The sequence below is a fragment of the Cavia porcellus genome, unplaced genomic scaffold (assembly GCF_034190915.1).
Source record: "Cavia porcellus strain 051 isolate PalLab524CR breed Dunkin Hartley unplaced genomic scaffold, mCavPor4.1 scaffold_10, whole genome shotgun sequence".
Taxonomy (NCBI): domain Eukaryota; kingdom Metazoa; phylum Chordata; class Mammalia; order Rodentia; family Caviidae; genus Cavia; species Cavia porcellus.
In genome coordinates, this window is record NW_026947493.1 from 32,664,846 (window position 1) to 32,683,146 (window position 18,301).

The window sequence follows — 18,301 nt, forward strand, 5'->3', positions numbered from 1 at the left end:
GGAAGGGAGCTGGCCAGGGAGGGAGCTCAGGGAACAGTTTCCAGTGGGGGGACCTGGCACAGCTGACTAGAGGTTGCCCTTCTCCATCCTCAAGGGGCCTGCCAACTCACTGTCCTTTTCTAGAAGTGGACTCAGCTGCTCCAGGCTGCTTCCCTGCTTACAGGTAGCCCTGCTTCACACTGCCCTGGCCACAACCCCCACTTCGCAGGGCAGTGTAGGCAGAGTGCATCAGGAGGCCAAGGTGAGCCAGTCCCACTGGGTGGATAACAGTGCAGCAAAGTAGGGACCTATGCTGTAAGATCCTGCTGCCTGGCCCCAGTGTGCACAGAGGGTGGGGAAATGAGACACAGATGGAAAAGGAGAGCATGCTGGGGTGGACACCTATTACCATTTGTTGAAATGTTTTTTGTTTGTTTTGGGACAGGGTGTGTCATTATGCAGTTCAGGCTGGCCTTGAACTCACTTCATAGCCCACACTGGCCTTGAACTCATAGCAATCTTCCTGCCTCAGCCTCCCAAATGCTGGAATTACAGGCATGCACCACAATGCCTGGCTCTTTTTTTTAAATCGAAATTGTTATTGAGATAGTTGTGTTTTGCACTAGCCTTAGATAAAAATACTCCTCCCTATATCTTTGCCCAATTTCTTGTAATGTTCTCCTGCCCCAGGGTTTGCCCTAGTGACACATTCATTCTGAGGTAGCCAAAAGCAACAGTTGTCAATGAGTTGGCAAGAAAAACTCTGCAAACCCTTGTCCTCCAGGGAGTAGATTTGTGTGCAACCCACTAGCATCTCACTCCCTTCACAAAGACAAGAGAGAGTGGGTTCCCTGAGATAGGTGACTCCCAGAGCCAGAGTGAATGCCATTTTATTGCTAGCGGGGAGGACCTATAGGCCAATGGAGGTCAGGATTGGCGTCTCACCGGGGAGACCATTTGGTGTTCCGGCTCCCATATGGTGGAAGATAGGGTAGACAGTGATGAGGGAGGTTAAGTGTGCCCAGTGCTTACCAATGCTGAAGAGCCACACTAAGGCGGTGCAGGCCAGTACAGCAGGGCTGGGCTAGGCGTCCTGAGGCTACTACTTCTGTCAGAAAGTCATTTTGGGAAATTCATGAGTGCATGAGCTCTGGGCTCTCTCTCCTCTTCTCCTCCCTGCTGAGAAGCCAGGCCTTGCCCTGTAAAATGAAGGGAAATGGTGGGCAGGTGGGGTGCACTGGGGTGAAGGTATCTGCAGAGTTTTACCTCACGCAGGCTTTAATTCTGTGAAGGCTTATTCTCCACATGCAGTACCCAGCATGGACCACCGGGTTTCCTCATCGGGGACTCTCCTGGCACTGTGTGTCTGTCTACTCCGTCCCTCCTTTCTCCTTTCTCTATCTGTATGCCATGGACTGGGGCTTGGTGTGGGAGACATCTAGGCACCTGTGTATCGTGGTGCCCATGGGGACTGAGACAGAGGCTATTAAGAACTGAGTGATGCGACTGGGGATTTAGCTCAGCGGCATAAGCGCCTGCCTTGCAAGCAGGCAGTCGTGAGTTTGATCCCTGGTACCGATAAAAAGGAAAAAGACAAAAAAAAAAGAACTGAGTGACACTGGTATCTTGTCCTAGGAGCTGTGGCTGGGGCATCTCCCTGAGAAGCAGCATGGATGAGCAGAACACAGAAGCCTGCAGCCCAGGGAGGACCCCTCACCCCCCAAAGTGCAATGGTGCTCCTCCTGCAGGTCAATGGTGCCACCCAGGAAGAAGTCTTAGAGGCCTAGACTACAGCCTGGAGAAGCCTCCTCAGGGACCAGACCGTAGACTGAGCAATCCCCCTCCAGGGTCTGACTTCAAGCTCCCACATTTTCCCTCACCCCTGTCCCCATCCATGCCCACAGAGGAGGGGCACTCCAGGAAGTCATCCACAGCAGGCACTGATAAGAAGTACCCGGTGCTGAAGCAGCGTGGGTTCTACTCTGACATTCTCAGTCCTGGAACCTTGGATCAACTTGGGGTAAGTCTGGCAGCTGTTCCCTGGGACCAAGGTTGAGCCTTCCCCATGGGTTCCAGTTACCTATTTTTCTACCTGTTATTTCATCTGTACATTTAGCTCGCTAATTATCCACCTGTCCCAGTGTCTATTAATTTGTCACACTGCCCACAAGCCCACCTCAAATTTTGCCATCCATCCCTATGTTTGACCACCCATCTAGTAAGACATTCATCTGTCCATTCATTTACCACTCAGTACTGAGGTCCTGCTGTATGTCAGGCTCTGAACTGACACTGGAGCCACAGCAAGAATGACATAGACATCACTGTCATGGTGGGGCAATGGCTCCGTTTAGGTGGTGCACTATGGATGAGATGGCAATCTGCAGAAGTCCAGGAGATGAGCATGCATTTGCTGGGTAAGATGGAGGCCAAGAGTGTCCCTAGTCAGGAGAGCTGCAGATATGGACCGGTATGGCCCATGTGAGGAGGAAGGGTAGCATATGAGGGGAGAGATCAAGAGATGAGGTTTGGGGCTAGGGAAAGATGGAGAAGAAATGACTAGGAGAGAGTTCACAGAGCCTTTTTGGTCCCAGGCAGGCTAAGGAAAGTCTTAAGGCAGAAGAGGGGTCAAGAAAGACAGGACAAGGATCCACAGATACCCAGCCTATTGGTAGTACCGTGGCCCTTGGGAGAAGAGCTACACACAGAGAGACAGCTGCTGGCCTTACAGTACATGACATGGCTCATCCCCTGGACACACGTCGGGAGTATTGTCATTGAGGAGGGAATACACAGGGCCAGATGTGTCCCAGGTGGCTGTGGCTTGTCACCTACAGTGGTCCTTGAACACAGTGTGTAGGATCACTAGTTCTGCCTCACTCCAGGCTTCTGGGATGCTGCTTGGTGGGCCTAAGGAGACATCTGGCCTTGCATTCCCTCGTAGGCCCTGACTATCCCAAGGATGTGTTCGTATAGTTAGGGACCTGGGGTTTCCTTTCAGAATGTATGCTGTGGCCCCAGCATGAACCAGAACCTCTTGTGTCAGGCTGACCTCAACAAGTTCACTCCAAAAGGTGAGTGCCCACAAGGGGAGGCATGTGGGTCTTGGGGGGCATTTAGAAGAAGCAGAGCCTCTGTTTCTAAAGAGATGGTTTCCTTCTTGGTGAGAGTCCTACTTCTACAAGGGTAAAAAGAGGCTAAGAAGAGAGAAGTTGCTTCACAAAGGTGGGGTTAAGGAAAGGGCTTGGGCATCACCCTTCTCAGAGCTGCCTGCCACAAGGGCCCCGTGCTGGCTTGGGCACTCAGGGCCAGAGCCAGAGTTCTGTCTGTCCATCTGGAATTTGCAGGACATTTTTTCTGCCTCCCTTGGAATGTAGGTTTGAGGGAGACCAACACTGTCTGAGCTGCTCACTGCTGGGGCCTAAGACCTGAAACAGTGGGGCACACAAGACTTTTGCTGAAGGAAAGAAAGACTGTCCTCTCAGACTCTATGGCGAGTCTTGAAGGAGGACTGGGAGTCAGGAGTAGGACAGGTCTGCAGAGTGTAGGGAAGACCCTGTGGCGGAGAGGTTGGGGTACCCTGCCAAGGCCATACGTAGTGAGGAGGAATCAGGCAGACCCCTCCCTCTAGACTGCCTTTAATCTCCTCCTCCAGCAGGTAGGGCACCCTTCCCTCAGGCACAGCGGCCTTCAGGCCTCAGCTGTCTACTTTAATGTCCACTCCAGGAAAGGCCCAGCTCCTTGTAGACATTGCTCAGATTAGTTTCATCGGAGCCTCTAAGCCTTAGGGGTCTGTGACACCCTCAGCCGGCATAGATAACATCCCAAGTGTGGCCATTTGTGCACTTATCTCAACAGTCTCCTAAGTATCTGTGCCCTGGGAAAAGGTTGTGAACCGTAGATCTCAGGCCTGTGGGTGTTGTAATGATGTACCTTCCATGTCAGGAGGGGGAGGTGGTAGTCAGTAGCTCAGTGTCCGCACCACCATGCGAAAGGCAGCCCCAGCAGGGCACAGGTTAGTGTTGGGGGACCATGGAAGCCAGTGAAAGAGTCTACTGTGCTGCCCAAGGGCTAACTGGAGGGCTGGAGAAGGCTGCAGGTCAGACACATAGCAGGGGTTAGAGGCCAGGCTCAGCCCTCTTCGTCGTAGCTCCTTCCTGGGTCCTTCTGAATGGGGTTCTGGAAGTGAAATGATGTTGTCGACCCACAGGCTGAAGAGCAAGTGATTAGCAGGCCAAAAGCTGCCTTTGTGGCCTGGGTGTTTGGTGCTCTGGTGTATCATGGGTGCTGGGAGCCCTTCCATGACAGCGAATTTTACTAAGGGCAAGAAACCTCTGCCAAGCCTCAGGCATCAACCTAGGCCGGGAATCTGGAGGCTTCTGTGGGATCCCAGAGGGTATCCTCAAGGTGGGCCTCCCTGCAGTGTGACAGCTCTTGATCCCAAAGAGGCAATGAGGCTCAAAGAGGAGGTCACAGGGCCCTTGGACTCTTTGAATGCCTTTGTGCACGAGGAGAATAGATGGAGGGCATCCAGAACTCCACCAGGCATCAGGGAAGATGGCCCACCTCCTTCTGAGGCAGATTCCCACCTATGTGGGCTCTGTCCACCTGGGACTTTCCTCCACTGTGCACCCCGTGTCCCGGAAACCTTCAGTCCCAACTACCTGGGATGGTTTATCACACTACCTGTGGCTCTTTCCCTACCACCTCCCTTGCCCCAGATCTTGAATGGAAGCCTTTGTCTGTCACTGAGTAGGGACAGCTTTTGGGTGACTTGAGGGTCCCTCAGAACAGCCCAGAAATGGTCCCAGAGAATGAATGGTATCCCAGCCCTCACATGCCAGAGGTGGGGCTGGGAGGAGGGTGGCAGGGACCCACCCCACTTTACCTTCCTGTCTAGTTGTAAGCCTCACCCATGGTTTAATCTAGCACCTGGCTTGAGCAGAGACCCTGGTATGGGGATTTTGAGTGACTCATAAGGAATGGTCAAGCACTGGCCCCAGACAGGAAGAGTGGGGCCTAAACAGACCTGGAGGTGCTGACCCTTCATAGCTGGCACCCCGTGGACAGCTGTTGCCTCATCTGTCTTCTCCCCTACAGTACCCCATCACAGGTCAACTCTAAGCTCCTCAAGCCCCAGAGTTTGTCTGTTGGCTCCCACCTAGTGATTTGTCTTACTGGATAATTGGGATAGGGGAGTCATTAGGCCGAGGCCTGAGTCCCCCAATGCCTGCCTCTGCCCCTGACCCTGCCTCTGCTTCCACCTGCAGTTGGAGGCTTTGTGATTCCAGAGGACTTCGAGGAGCGCATGGAGCAGCAAACCATTGGGTCCACCACGCAGCTGCTCTCCCAGACAGACTTCCCACTGCAGTCCTATGAGCCAAAGGTGCAGGTGCCCTTCCAGGTGCTTCCTGGCAAGTGTCCCCGCAAGGTCGAGATTGAGAGGTACAGTTGATAGGGCTGAAAAAGGGCTTGTCCTGCCTCCATGGGATGAGGGATACCAGACCACCAGGAGACAGTCCTCACAACAGTCTGTGCACAAGCATTGAGATCAAATATTCTATCTATCTTTATAGAGAAAAAACTGTTAAGATTAAGATTTCTTATTGGGGAAAAATTATTTCCTTGCTGTGGAATTGGGGAGGGTAATATTTAGGTCAGTGAAGGAGAGAAGGGGTTTGGAGCCCAGGATTCTAACCATTTCCCTGAGAAATCCCAGAATGGTCCGTGAGCTACATTCCTGACATAGCCCCTGGGCCCTTGCTGAGACACCTCCCTTGCATGGAGCTGCTCTGAGAACCCACCCCTGCCTTGGCCAGGAGAAAGAGGCAGTACCTGAGCCTGGACATCGAGCAGCTGCTGGCCAGTGAAGGCATCGACTCCAACAAGCTCATGCCCAGACACCCAGACCCCCAGAATCCTCAAACCATTGAACAGGGCCATGACCCACTCTTCCCCATCTACCTCCCCTTGAAGGTGAGCTGTCCTCCACAGGTTCCCCTTGGACAAAGCGGGGTGCAGGATCCTGGCTGAGGCTCGGGAATAAGACCCCATAGGGGATCCCCGTGGCAGTCACAAGCATCCACTTGTCAAGTAGGGCAACTGAATAATCAGAACCAGGTCCTGAAGCATCCTAGACTGGTGTGGGAGAGGCCCCCACAACCCCAAGGACGCTGCTCTCTGCTTCTTTGGGAGCCTGGCAGCCTCCAGGCACTGAGAAGCAGCCCGGCTGGCCTGTGGAGCAGTGCACAGGACTCCCTGACCAGGGAACTGTTTATGGGCTCACCGAAATAGACAACCAAGAGATAGAGGAGGTCATCAGTGCTGCCCCTCAGGGCACAAATGGGAAGACAGTCTGAGGAGGAGCTGTAGCTCTGGCTTTTACTCCCTTCCCACCTCCCTTTCTCACTGTGGCCCCTACTATTTGGCTTGTTGGTTTCTGGGGAGGCAAAAACAAATCCAAATCACATTACCCTGCCAAGGGCTCCCTCCTGGTAGGGTGCTCAGGAACCCCCAGAGCTGCCTGTTTCTTGAGCAGGAGCTTGCTGCTCGGGCACAGTGGGAAAGAGAGCTCACATTCTGCTCTGAGTTTTCAAACCTCTCCGCCTGAGCCTTGGGAAACTTAGAGATAGGGACCCAGGGTTTCCTCTCAGCATGCCCCTGGCAGTGGCGGGAAGGGTTCGGTGTGACACCCCTCCCCCATCCTTGGGCATACTCAGTTCTACCAGACACTAGAGGAGCTGCTTCCTCTGGCCCATCTCTTTCACAGGTTTTTGACAACGAGGAATTTGACTGCCGTACTCCCAATGAGTGGATCAACATGGGCTTGGAGCCAGGGTCTCAGAATAGGAAACCTGTTCCAGGAAAAGCCCTCCTGCCTACTGATGACTTCCTGGGGCATGGTAAGCAGGGAGCCATGGGAGGTCAAGAGCCCTTTGAGGCCTCTCAGCTGGATACAGGCCAAGGAACTGGCCTGACAGAAGTAGGAAATGCAGGGATCAAGGATGGCATATGGAGTATAACTGGGCACTGTGAGAGTCACAAAAGTTTGTAAGGCAGAGCTGCTATTTTAGGCAAAGATACTTCAAGAAGAAGCCACTTGAACACAGAACAAACCAGGAATGAAGTTTTCTGAGGGAAGAGTATTCAGGGCCAATGCATAAGCCTTGAAGCAAGAGCAAGCCAAGAGCCACAGGGACAGGCAGACTTGCAGAATGGCTGGTGGGGAGAGTACAAGGAAGCAATAGCCAAGGAGAGCCAAAGAAGAGGGCCAAGGCATTCTGCCTGGGGAGTGGCTAGGGGCCCTTCCTGGCCTAACAGGCCTGAGGCCCACACTGAGCCTATTGGCAGAACAGTGGTCTCCAACCCTATCATGCTTTGCCTTCTTCTAGTACAAAGAATCTGGTGCTTAATAGCCAGAGGGCTGCCCCTTGGTTTTGGTCACCTTGAAGGTGCCCAGCTCTTCCACAATACCATTCATAACAAGTCTCAACAACTTTTTTGTTTATGTGGGGCTTTTGACTTATATCTCTATCTAAATTGGGTCCTGCAGAGAGGCCTGGTCCTTTTGAGTCCTCCTGAGGCCAGATGTTCCTCAGAGTCCAGCTCAACTAGAAGGCAGCAGAGCCAGAGAGGATATCCTCTCTGGTGGGAGAGAAGCCAGTCAAGTGACTTTTGAGATCCATCCCAATATCAGCTCCCACACTCAGAGGTCCCTCCCTACTCCTACAGCTGGGAGCACTGGTGGGTGTCTCCTTTTATTTCAGAGGACCCCAAGAGTCCGAAGCTGAATTACAAATGGTGTGAGGTTGGTGTCCTAGATTATGACAAAGAGAAGAAGCTATACCTGGTACACAAGACAGACAGCAGAGGTCTTGTGCGAGACGAGACGGGGAAGCCCATCCTAAATGGAGGGGTCACCTCCGAAGGTATGAGGTCTGCCTCAGCCCCAGGAAGACCCCCAGTTTGAGTCTGGCCTGGCCTGTAACTGAGGACAGCCCCACCAAGGACTCTACAGCTGAATTCTGCTTTGCTCAGTTTGATCTGTGGCTGTTTGTCCATTGACTGGTGAAAATCAGAGCACTAGTGACTCAGAGACCCCAGGAAGGACAAGTGGCCCTTATTTGGCATGTCCACTATGAGCCACTGGCAGTGCTGCTTTTAACATGATGTTGAAAAGGGGCCCAAGGCCCATGAGTTAGTGGCATCTGCCCTGGATATAATCTTGAGTGGGCACCCAAATGGCCACCTCTGACACTCTGTTGGGTGGGCAGGGCAGGAAGTGTTCTCTTTCCCACTCTATACCTTTGACTGGGGGCCAGACAAGGGAAACCACTTGCTCAGGGCCACCATGCATCAGTAGCCCAGCTGACTAGAACCCCCGGCTCTGCCCCAGAGAACCTTACTGCCTGTCCTCTTCTTCCTCCCACCATCCCCTAGGAAGGCCACCCCTCCTGGTTTGTCAGTACTGGGTACCGCGAATACAGCTTCTCTTCTGTGCAGAGGACCCTCATGTGTTCACACAGCGTGTGGTCCAGGCCAACACTCTGCGCAAGAACACAGAGGCACTGCTACGGTACAACCTGTATGTGGACTGCATGCCCTCCCGGAACCAGCAGCTCATCAGTGAGCAGACCCTGAACAAGATCAAGCAGTGGGCCATGAACACACCCGGGATGCGCAAGGGTCCCACGTGAGTTTGTGGAAAGGTGGGGGTACCTGTGGGGCCAAGCACCCTCAGAGATCATCAGTGTTGGGGAGTGTCTTGCTTCTGCAATTGTGGATTCGTGTGGGCCCCATCTTAGTTACTTTTGTTGTTGCTGAGTCAAAATACCCAACACCCACATGGTAAAGGAGGAAAAGATTGATTTTGGCTCGCAGTTCCTAGAGGTTTCAGTCTGTAATTGGCTGGCTCCAAGGGTAATTGGCATGCCAGAGGGGCACTGCAGAAGAGAAACAGTCCATATCAGAGCAGGCAAGAGGCAGCAGCGAGCCCACCTTCCCTCTGCTCCTTTATATTCCACCCAAACCATGAGCCTATTTGTCGGTGCTACCCAGGCCCAGGGTGAGGTTTCCCTCTTCTATAAATCCATTCAGCCACACCCAGAACTATGTTTATCCAATAAGGGGACTAATCCAGATACTACATAGCCCTAATCCATATTCACATACCCTAGAGCCCAGCACCACTGAAAAGCTCCTCCTATGGGCACCTGGGGCTTTGAGGGTATATCTAGATACAAGCCATTATAGGCCCCAAACAAATTTGTGTTCATCTCTAGATTCCTCATGATCAAGATGGATTCCTGGATTCCTTTATTGAAGGTGTTATAAAATCCATTACTGCCATTTTTCAATTCAACCTCTGGGAGCCTTTTCAAGCTAATTCCTGTGTCCTTTGGATGTGTTCCCATCATTCTCTGAGCATGTCCTTACTTTCTAGCACAGCAAGAAATTCTAGATTAATCTTGTACTGGCCAAGATCCAGCCCAAAAGTCAAATTTTTCTACAGTGAGCCTTGGTTCCTTTTAGTGGGGAGTTTGGAAGCCAAGATGTAGGCATTAGATATGTTTATTGCTATTGCAAAACTGTCGTCTCAAGTGTTCTTAGAACAGACAGATCTGGGAAATTCTATGTATATACAGTAACCTCCAGACTAATCTAATTTTTTTCTATACTCACTGGTGTGTTAAAAACTGTGAGTACTTACTGACACCTTCAAATTGGGTCTAATGCCACAGGGCTCGTTCTCACTATTAAGTATTTGTTACTCCTTTCTTCAAAAGAGAACTGGATTCCATTGTTCAGCATACTTTGGCTTATTTGCTCAATCCTAGGACACACAGAAGGTGGCCTCAAATTGCTAATCCATATGTTTTAGAAGAAAAATTCTAAGTAGATTTTTAATGTCTTTGCTTAATATTCTTTTTCTCTTTGACCTTGGGGCACATAACACAAACACTACAGTGAATGGTTACTTGACTTGGTTATTCCCATGCCTTTCAGTGGTGCATGCGCTTCATTTTATAAAACACAGCTTTGTTCATTTGTTTCCCATATATAAAATATATTAAATATATGTATATGCATTCAATATATATGCATTATACATATTATATAGACAATTACATAGAAAAGCATCATTGTGTAGTATTCTTCCTTTTTGTATATATACACTGTCAAAATATGTATTATTTAAATATGGACACTCAGTGATCTCTCACTCTATACTCCATTCACTTTATTCTGTTCACATTTTCCATCTTTTCTATACTGTTCTGTCACGAGCCTGTAAGTTACCAACAGCACGAGTTTCTGGTTTATCCTCTCTGCATTTCCTATTGCACAGATGAATAGGCACATATATTATACATTTTTTATTTTCTTATAATTCTCTTTTTACATGAAGTGCCACATATCACTATGTAGAAAGTTTTGTGCATTCCCATTCTGCTCATATATCCTGGGAATCAATCATTACCAGTTGTCTTAGTTACTTTTCTCATTGCCATGACAAAAAACCCAACACCCACAAGTTAAGGGAGAAAAGGTTTATTTAGCTCACTGTTTATAGAAACTTTAGTCCATAATCAGCTGACTCCAAGAGTGGCTTGGCAAAGGGAAATCACAGAGGAGAACCAGTTCATGTCAAGAAGAAGACAGCAAAAGAAAGCAAGGAAGAAAACAAGCCCCTTTCTGTCCCTAATTTTGTATCCAGGTGTTGTAATGAGGGATTGCAAAGAGAACAGTTATATGCAGGACACATAATTTACAGTATTTTTTTGTTTGTTTTGTTTTTTTTAATTTATTTTTTATTTAAGGAGAAAAAAAAAACAGTGAAGGGGTACAAGTTATACAGATTTACAGAAGAAAAAATGCGCAGTAGGAAATCACTAGTTAATGGATTACATATTGCCATCTTAGAAATAATTGTTCAAGTCACAAAATTAAAGCTTGTAGAGTGGACATTCCAACAATGATACTGCAAACAGTTCTGTTCAATGATCCAATAAAACTCTGTGATATCATTTTCTATCTTATACACTTAAATATACATGCAGTTATATAGTTTAGAGCACTTTCTTTTCCTCTCTTTTGTACAATGACTATTACACATTTTGGGTTTCATTGCTCTCACGGTTCTTATTGCTTTTTTGGAAGAGAGTAAAACCAAATGTGACATAACAGAACAGAATCGGTCAAGTCAAAAGGGTGGACATAATAGATAATATAAAAACATAATACAAGGTCATCAACAATGGTTACCATAATGCCTCCCACTATCTCTAATAGAATTGCCTATATCATTAGTTGTAATACAATTGAACAAAACAGTAAAGAACAAAACCGACAAAACCAAAACATTGGAGACATTGTAGGTCTTCAAAAGTAGATAAAAGTCAACGAGAATGGGCGTTATAATGAATCTCATTATCTTCTCAGCTGATGCCTAAACTTTCGAACCTGATACTAGCCAGCAAAACAGAATAGAGGAACCTCAGTCAAAAACAAGATTGTGAGAGTAATACAGGGCTTCAAATCGAGATAATAGAAAGTCAAAGTGGGTTACTATATTATATCCTGCTATTTTTTTCCCTTTAATTAAACGGATAAAAATAAAAAAGTAAATAATGGAGTGGAGATTGAGAAAAAAGAGGGCATAACAGCGAAACAGCGCAGATCAAAACATAACCATTTAAGCAGAATAGTGTTTCACCACCAGATAATTCCGACCCAAAAGTAGTTACCATATGGACTCTTTCCTTGAAGTCCTTGAGTACAACTTCGTATACTGTAGCATTAAGTATATCAAAACAATGTAAAGCCATTTAAGAGAATGACAGCATTATAGAGTATTTAGAATCGACTAACAGAAAATGAACAATGGTTTCTGTATATTCTCCTTGTCTTTAAAAGGTTTTTGCTTATACTATCATACATAATAAAATCCAATAAGATACAACCTGTTTAGACCATTGGAGACAGAAGAACAAAAGCTAGATGAGACTTCAAAACAAGATGGTACTAAATCAGTATTACCTATTAAGATGTCATTTTCTCCAAAATAGCTGTTCCTATCATCCAATCTTCTCTGTCTCATTTCTGTTGAGCTCTTTTTCTGTCAGTAGCTGTCAGTTTGTCTTCTTCATTTTGTTCTCTGCTCCATTCGTTGTGGCCTCCCCGCCACTATTTCTGGGTTCTTTGTATTTTTCTTTTTTTAGAATATCCTGCAATACTTTCTGTAGGGTTGAATTGGTGGTTGCAAATTCCCCCAGTTCCTCTTTATCCTGGAAGCACCTCGTTTTTCCATCAATTTCCAGGGACAGTTGTGCAGGATATCTCAATCTTGGCTGGAGATTATTATCTTTCAAAGCTTGAATTATTTCCCCCCACGCTCTTCGTGATTTGATGGTTTGTGCAGAGAAATCTGCTGTAATTCTGATGGGTGTTCCCTTGTAAGTGGTCTGTTTCTTGTCTCTTACAGCTTTTAATATTCTGTTCTTGTATTGAATTTCTGGAATTTTTATTATTATATACCTGGGTGTTTCTCTGTTAGGGTTGTAGGTAGCTGGGGTCCTGTATGCCTCATACATTTGAGTATCTTTACCTTTTTCTAAATTAGGAAAATTCTCCTGGATTATTTCTGTGAGTAGCTTTTGTAGTTCACTTGTTTGTGTCCCTACTTCTTCTTTTATGTTCTTAATCCTTAAGTTATGGCTCCTCTTATCATCTTCTTGTCTTTGTATTATTGCTGTTTGTTTCTTTGTTATTTTTAAGAAGTTTTTCATTTCATTCTCCCATATTACAATTCTGCCCTCCAGTTCAGATAGTCTGTCCTTAGTTTCTTTCAAGCTGTTATGCCAGTCTTGGATAGACTTATTAATTTCTTGATAGTCTCTTTGAACCTGCTTCACATACTCAATGCTTTCTCTGTTTTCTCCATCAAGCAATTCTCCCCTCTTTTTCTGTTCTTCCATTCCACCATCTGTTTTTTCCTGGGTGGTGCTTAGCATTTCTCTAACTATTCTGCATACTTCTAGCTTCAGGTCGTTGATAACTTCATTCCTGAATTGGTCTATGAGGCTCTCTATATGGCGCTTAATGTATATTGGTGCGGTGTCCACTATTGCCTGTTTCTCAGAATTGGGGGCCGAGGAGCCTTTCTTGTTGCTTCCCTTCCCCATATTTTCTGTTCCTTATAAAATGCAAGCTTACATAGGAGGCCCGGCTTCCCTGCCTGTCAGCCACAGCCTGATCAAATTGCGCTGGCTAGGTGTTCCCGCCCACCGCTGCGCACCAGGGAGTTGCGGAGGAGGCAGCCTACACGGGAGTCAGTTGCTCCTCCGGGCCACTGTCAGGCTCTGGGATCTGGGTTAGGTCAGCCTAGGGAGTCCACCAGCAGCGTCACTCAGGCCAGGCACTTTTCACCAATCCCGTCCGAGAGGGGAATGTGTGGCTGGAGTCGCCACCGCGCCCTGCTCTTACAGGACTGCCCGAGCCCAGAAAGTCTCCGCTGGAGTCAAACTGTGGTAGGGGGTCAGTTTCTCTCACTCACCTCGCCACCAGTCAGTTTTCGTGTACACCTCCTTGTCCGTCCTGTTTTCGACTCCGTTCGCAGACTCCCGTTCCCAGAGCTTCTGCGTGTCTCTCCTTGCCGAGCCGCTTGTGGAGGCAGCCAGCCGCCGGGCGGCGAGAAACCCAAATCGCGGTTTCCAATGGCGTGGGGTCGAGCCTCCACACCGAGTCTTTTCTGTTCCTATTTTAGCGCCAGGACTGTATTCTAAGTTGGTTTCTCTCAGCCCAGTTCGTTCCTGATTCAGCAGAGCATATCTCTACCGGTTCATGTCTCCTTAGTCCACATCATTCCTGGCCTCTGAGCCGAGCCTTTCAGAGAACCTCCGGTAGCTGCTGTTGTCTGTCCGCCATGTTCTCCCGGAAGTCCTACAGTATTATTTTTAATGGTCACCCAAGGAGTCAAATACAGAGAAGGTACAGGAAATCTGACCACAAGACTAAAGACCTAGAAAATCTAGCCAAGGACCTGGATCCCATGGCAAAACCTGCATGAGTTCAGCTGAAGACCTAGAGCCCATGACAATGACTCACGCAAGTCTATTTCATTTATCTGCACTGTGAAGACCCAAAGGTCAGCAGTGGAAGCTAGAAAGTCTATGCTAGCCGCGTGAAGGAGCTGTGCCAGCAAGCTGAGGGTTCTGTACTAGAACCAAGAAGTGACACTCAAATTAAGTACCAGGGTTCCCCTGAAAAGTACCACAACCATCCTCAGCGACAGTGAGGTCCTGAGCTCCTCTGACAATGAAAACAACCAAGTACATAAGAGGAAGCCAGCGTGACAAACTTCTGGAGATTAAATAGCATATATCATCCCCTCCGGAACCAATAAGTGATGCTCACAGTAAGTACCAGAGCTTCCTCAAAGTGAACCACAGCCATCCTCAGCAACAAAGTCCTGAGTTCCTCTGATAATAGCCAAGTTTACTGCAAGGGAGTCCACATGACAAGCTCCTCCACAAGAACCAATGGATCCAGACAACAACACTCAGGAGAACCCACAATGCTTTTTTCTCCCATGTCTCATTTTTATGCTGGCAACAGTCCTCAGGTGGGCCATCCATGTTCAGCATCATGCTGATTCAGTTCAGCTGGTGTTTAAATTGACCACCAGTTAACAGTCCACTACACCAGGCTACCTGGATTAGGGTGGTGCAAGCCAAATCAGTGAAGTGATTTAGTAATCACATATCTTTAATCCCAGGATCATATACTCTAGATTCAGCAACTTCTAAAAAAACATTCCTGTGACTGACTGAGGATTTAGGGGTACATCTAGACCTAAACATTATCATTGGTTCATTGAAATTTCATTCATTCCCTTTTACAACTGCATTGCGTGGGTTGCCATAGTCCAACATTTTAGAGACTGGGCGCCCCAAACTGCCACCTCAAACCCACTTATTTCAAAACACCAATACCACAATTAAACGACGGTTTTACTTTAAAAAAATAACTCATACATTAACATCTTTTATCACACAATGAAAACACAACAGAGAGCTTTCAGTGATACGAACACCTGGTGCTTTCCAAGCACCTTTCTAAGCACATGGCCCCTATATACGCTGATGCATGGCTGCTGAGGTGATATTGAGCCAGCTTTGCTTATGCATCAGGCAGGGCTCTGCATGTTCCACCGCACCATACGTGCCATAGGTTTGCCACCACTGCCATAGTCTGTTTGACCATTGTCCAATAAACAGACAGGTCATTCCCAGTGTTTTGAAATTATAAACAGTGCAGTGAATGCTTCATAATAGCCCTGTGCATTTTATGCTCAAATTGAGGTGGAGATTTCAAGTAGATTCCTACAAGTGGTGTTGCTAAATACAAAGACAGGTACATATGTAGTTTTCAAGGTATCAGCAAATTTACCTCCACAAGCATTGTTCGCTTTTGCACGTCCAACCAGCATGTGGGAGAGTGCCTGTTTCCCCACTGCCTTAGCAAGAGTGTGTTGGCATACTCTATTACCATTTGTCAGTCTGAAAGGTTAGTAAGAAATTATATCTCAGCATAGTTTGAATTTGATGTTATTGTAAGTGTGGCTGAATATCGTTCCTAATCTTTCATATGATCAAGGATGATTTTTTTTACATGTTGCCTTTTGCTCACTTTTTCCTCTCTTGTGGTTTTTGGACTTTTTCTGTCCAGTTTCAAAAGTTCTTTATATATTAGGGCTCTTTACTTGTGATCTATGTCCTAAATATCTTCTCCCAGTGTGTCAGCTGTGTTCTGAAATTTTATGGTGATCTGGCAATACAATACAAATATGTAGTTGGTTTTATTAATCTTTTCTCCAATTGCATTTGAGTTTTGAGTCATAATTGAGAAGTCTTTCCTCATATGGAGGTTTTCTTCAATTATGTACTTGGCTCCAGTTTTTTACATATATTTCCTTGGTTGATCCTATGTGTGGTAGGAGTCTAATTTTGTCCAAATGCCAACCAGTTGTTTCTGCAGCATTTATTTTAAAACTTCTATCTGTCCTGGAGACCTTGAGAATCCGAAATGTCTCCTAGGGCCTGTGTGTGAAAGGGTCAGTGCCTAGCCCATGGCAGGACTGGAAAGTTGTAGTCTGTGTGAGGTGGGGCCTGGTAGAAGGAAGTGAGACAGCTGGGGATAAGTCCCTGGAAGAGATTATTGGGAGCCCAGCCTCTTCTTGTCTCTCCCTTTGCTTCCTGGCCACTGTGATGTGAGCAGTTTGGTCCTGCCCTGTGCCCCTGCCATGAAATTCTGCCTTAACGCAGGTTCAAAGCCAACAGGGCCACGTGACCATGGGTCCGATTTTTCTAAGTACCCAATGGACCTTGTACAAACACACAGAAAATTAAGCATTCTTATTTCAGGAATTTTCTCTTGAATCGTAATCTTTAAATGTTAGTTCTCTTCCATTTGTTTTGTCTTTATCAGGAATTCCATTACATACTTATACCTATACATCTAAACATATTGCTTCTTCTTTGCTTGTCTTATAATTCACCCTGTCTTGTATTTCATTTCTGGCTTCTGTTAGTTTTTCTGTTTCTCATTTTCATGCTTTTAGCTCTATTCCTGCATTTCTTTAATGTACTTTATCACATTTTGATTAGACTCTTTTCTCTCGGGCACTTGCAATTTAGCCTTCTTCCCTGAGAAAATTTCATATCTTGCATTTTTCACCATAAGTTCAATTAAATCTTTTTTCTTCCTATTTTCCTGTTTTGAATTTTGTTTTACTTTTGAATTTCTAAGTCAGGGTGTTTTTTTATTCATATTCCCAAACACTTGTTTAAGGGTATTTAGTTATGTTTGAAATGTTGTGTTACCATTTTGTTCTGCTTTGTCCTTGTTTGATTTATTGATTTGTTTGTTTATTTTGAGAAGTGCGTGGAAATATTCATCTATTTAAATGCCCCTTCTTTTACTTATAAATGTCATCTACTTTCATCTATGATTTTATGGATTTGGGGTGATTTGCAAGGTTCTAGCTTAAGAGAGCCCTCTTCTGTCAGTATAGCAAATTAGAGAGAGAGAGAGAGAGAGAGAGAGAGAGAGAGAGTGTGTGTGTGTGTGTGTGTGCATAGACAGCAAGAGCAAGAGGAAGAGATTGTGTGAGTTCTCTTATATCTCACAGACATAGATGGTTACCAGCTTTTCCCCCTAACCCGCTGGTCTTCAAAGGACTCCTCTTTGTAATACAGTAAACAGTACCTTGAGTTGCTCACACTTCTTTTTTTTTTTCTTCATTTTTTATTTTAAAGAGGATAAAACAGAATAAAACCAATTAACACAAACCAGTGTAAAAGATATAGGACTTTAAAACATTACAAAATCAATAATAGTTACCATAAAACCTTTGAACTCTTAAAAATAGCTGCCGATAACTTCAGATATAATGAAAATCAAACAGAACAGAACAGAATAGAAACAATAAAAACAAAACAATAAATGCAATAAAGGACTTCAAAAATGAGCCTATAGTAAATCCAAAATTGCTACCATAATAGATCTTGCCATCATTGAAATAGCTATAACCAAACAAAAGAGAATAAAACCCAATTCAGCAAAACAATGGAAACAATATAGGACTTCAAAACACGACCATAGGGAATCAATAATGGCTAACACCCTTAGAAGGAGACCCCCATAGATGCCACACTGTGTACTACTATCCTCTGAACCCATGATCAGACCACTGACTCTAGACCTGCAATGTTACTGAAACAGCAAAGCACCACAGGCATCCAATGGCATTTCACCTCCATAGCTATCATCACAGCCTGTGTTTCTCCAGATCAGCCATCGCTTATGTTAGGGGTGGGAACTGGTACTTCTTGTTTGCCATCCCACACGCCAGAAGGGGCTGGTGTCTGTCTGTTCTAGTCCAGCAGCAGCCTGTGTGTGGTGCTGGTTCCCACACTGGGCTTGCTTGCTGGTCAAGCTGCTCACACTTATTTCTTTTCCCTGAAAGTGCTAAGCAGGAGTGTGGGAAGCAGATCCCTGTAGGTTAATGATTGTTTTTCTACTTAAAGAGAACTTAAAGTTTAGATTCTTTATTCCAATAGTGTTAAAAGCATAGGTGTATTATTGATTTTTCCCTTTATTTTCTTTTTCCTTTTCTCGCTTCTTTTCCTTCTTCCTTCCTTTCCTCTTCTTTCTTTCTTTCTTTCTTTTCTTGTGCTAGGAAATTTGAATTGATGTAATCATCTTACCCTTACCATCCATAATCCCATTTCTTGCATTCTCTATCATTTGGAATGTTTTT

General features: G+C 46.2%; 1 protein-coding gene across 1 annotated transcript in view; it reads left to right on the top strand.

The window, feature by feature from the left end:
• Window positions 1–1,619: 1,619 nt before the first annotated feature.
• The window catches only part of Dnah1 (dynein axonemal heavy chain 1), a 65,547-nt gene continuing 48,865 nt past the window's right edge, over window positions 1,620–18,301 (top strand). Inside the window, exons 1-7 of the mRNA XM_013143935.3 lie at window positions 1,620–1,999; window positions 2,981–3,053; window positions 5,250–5,424; window positions 5,799–5,955; window positions 6,749–6,881; window positions 7,746–7,907; window positions 8,419–8,671. Of these exons, the coding sequence (XP_012999389.1) occupies window positions 1,649–1,999; window positions 2,981–3,053; window positions 5,250–5,424; window positions 5,799–5,955; window positions 6,749–6,881; window positions 7,746–7,907; window positions 8,419–8,671 (1,304 nt within the window). The 5' untranslated portion in view covers window positions 1,620–1,648. The remainder of the gene's footprint in view (window positions 2,000–2,980; window positions 3,054–5,249; window positions 5,425–5,798; window positions 5,956–6,748; window positions 6,882–7,745; window positions 7,908–8,418; window positions 8,672–18,301) is intronic.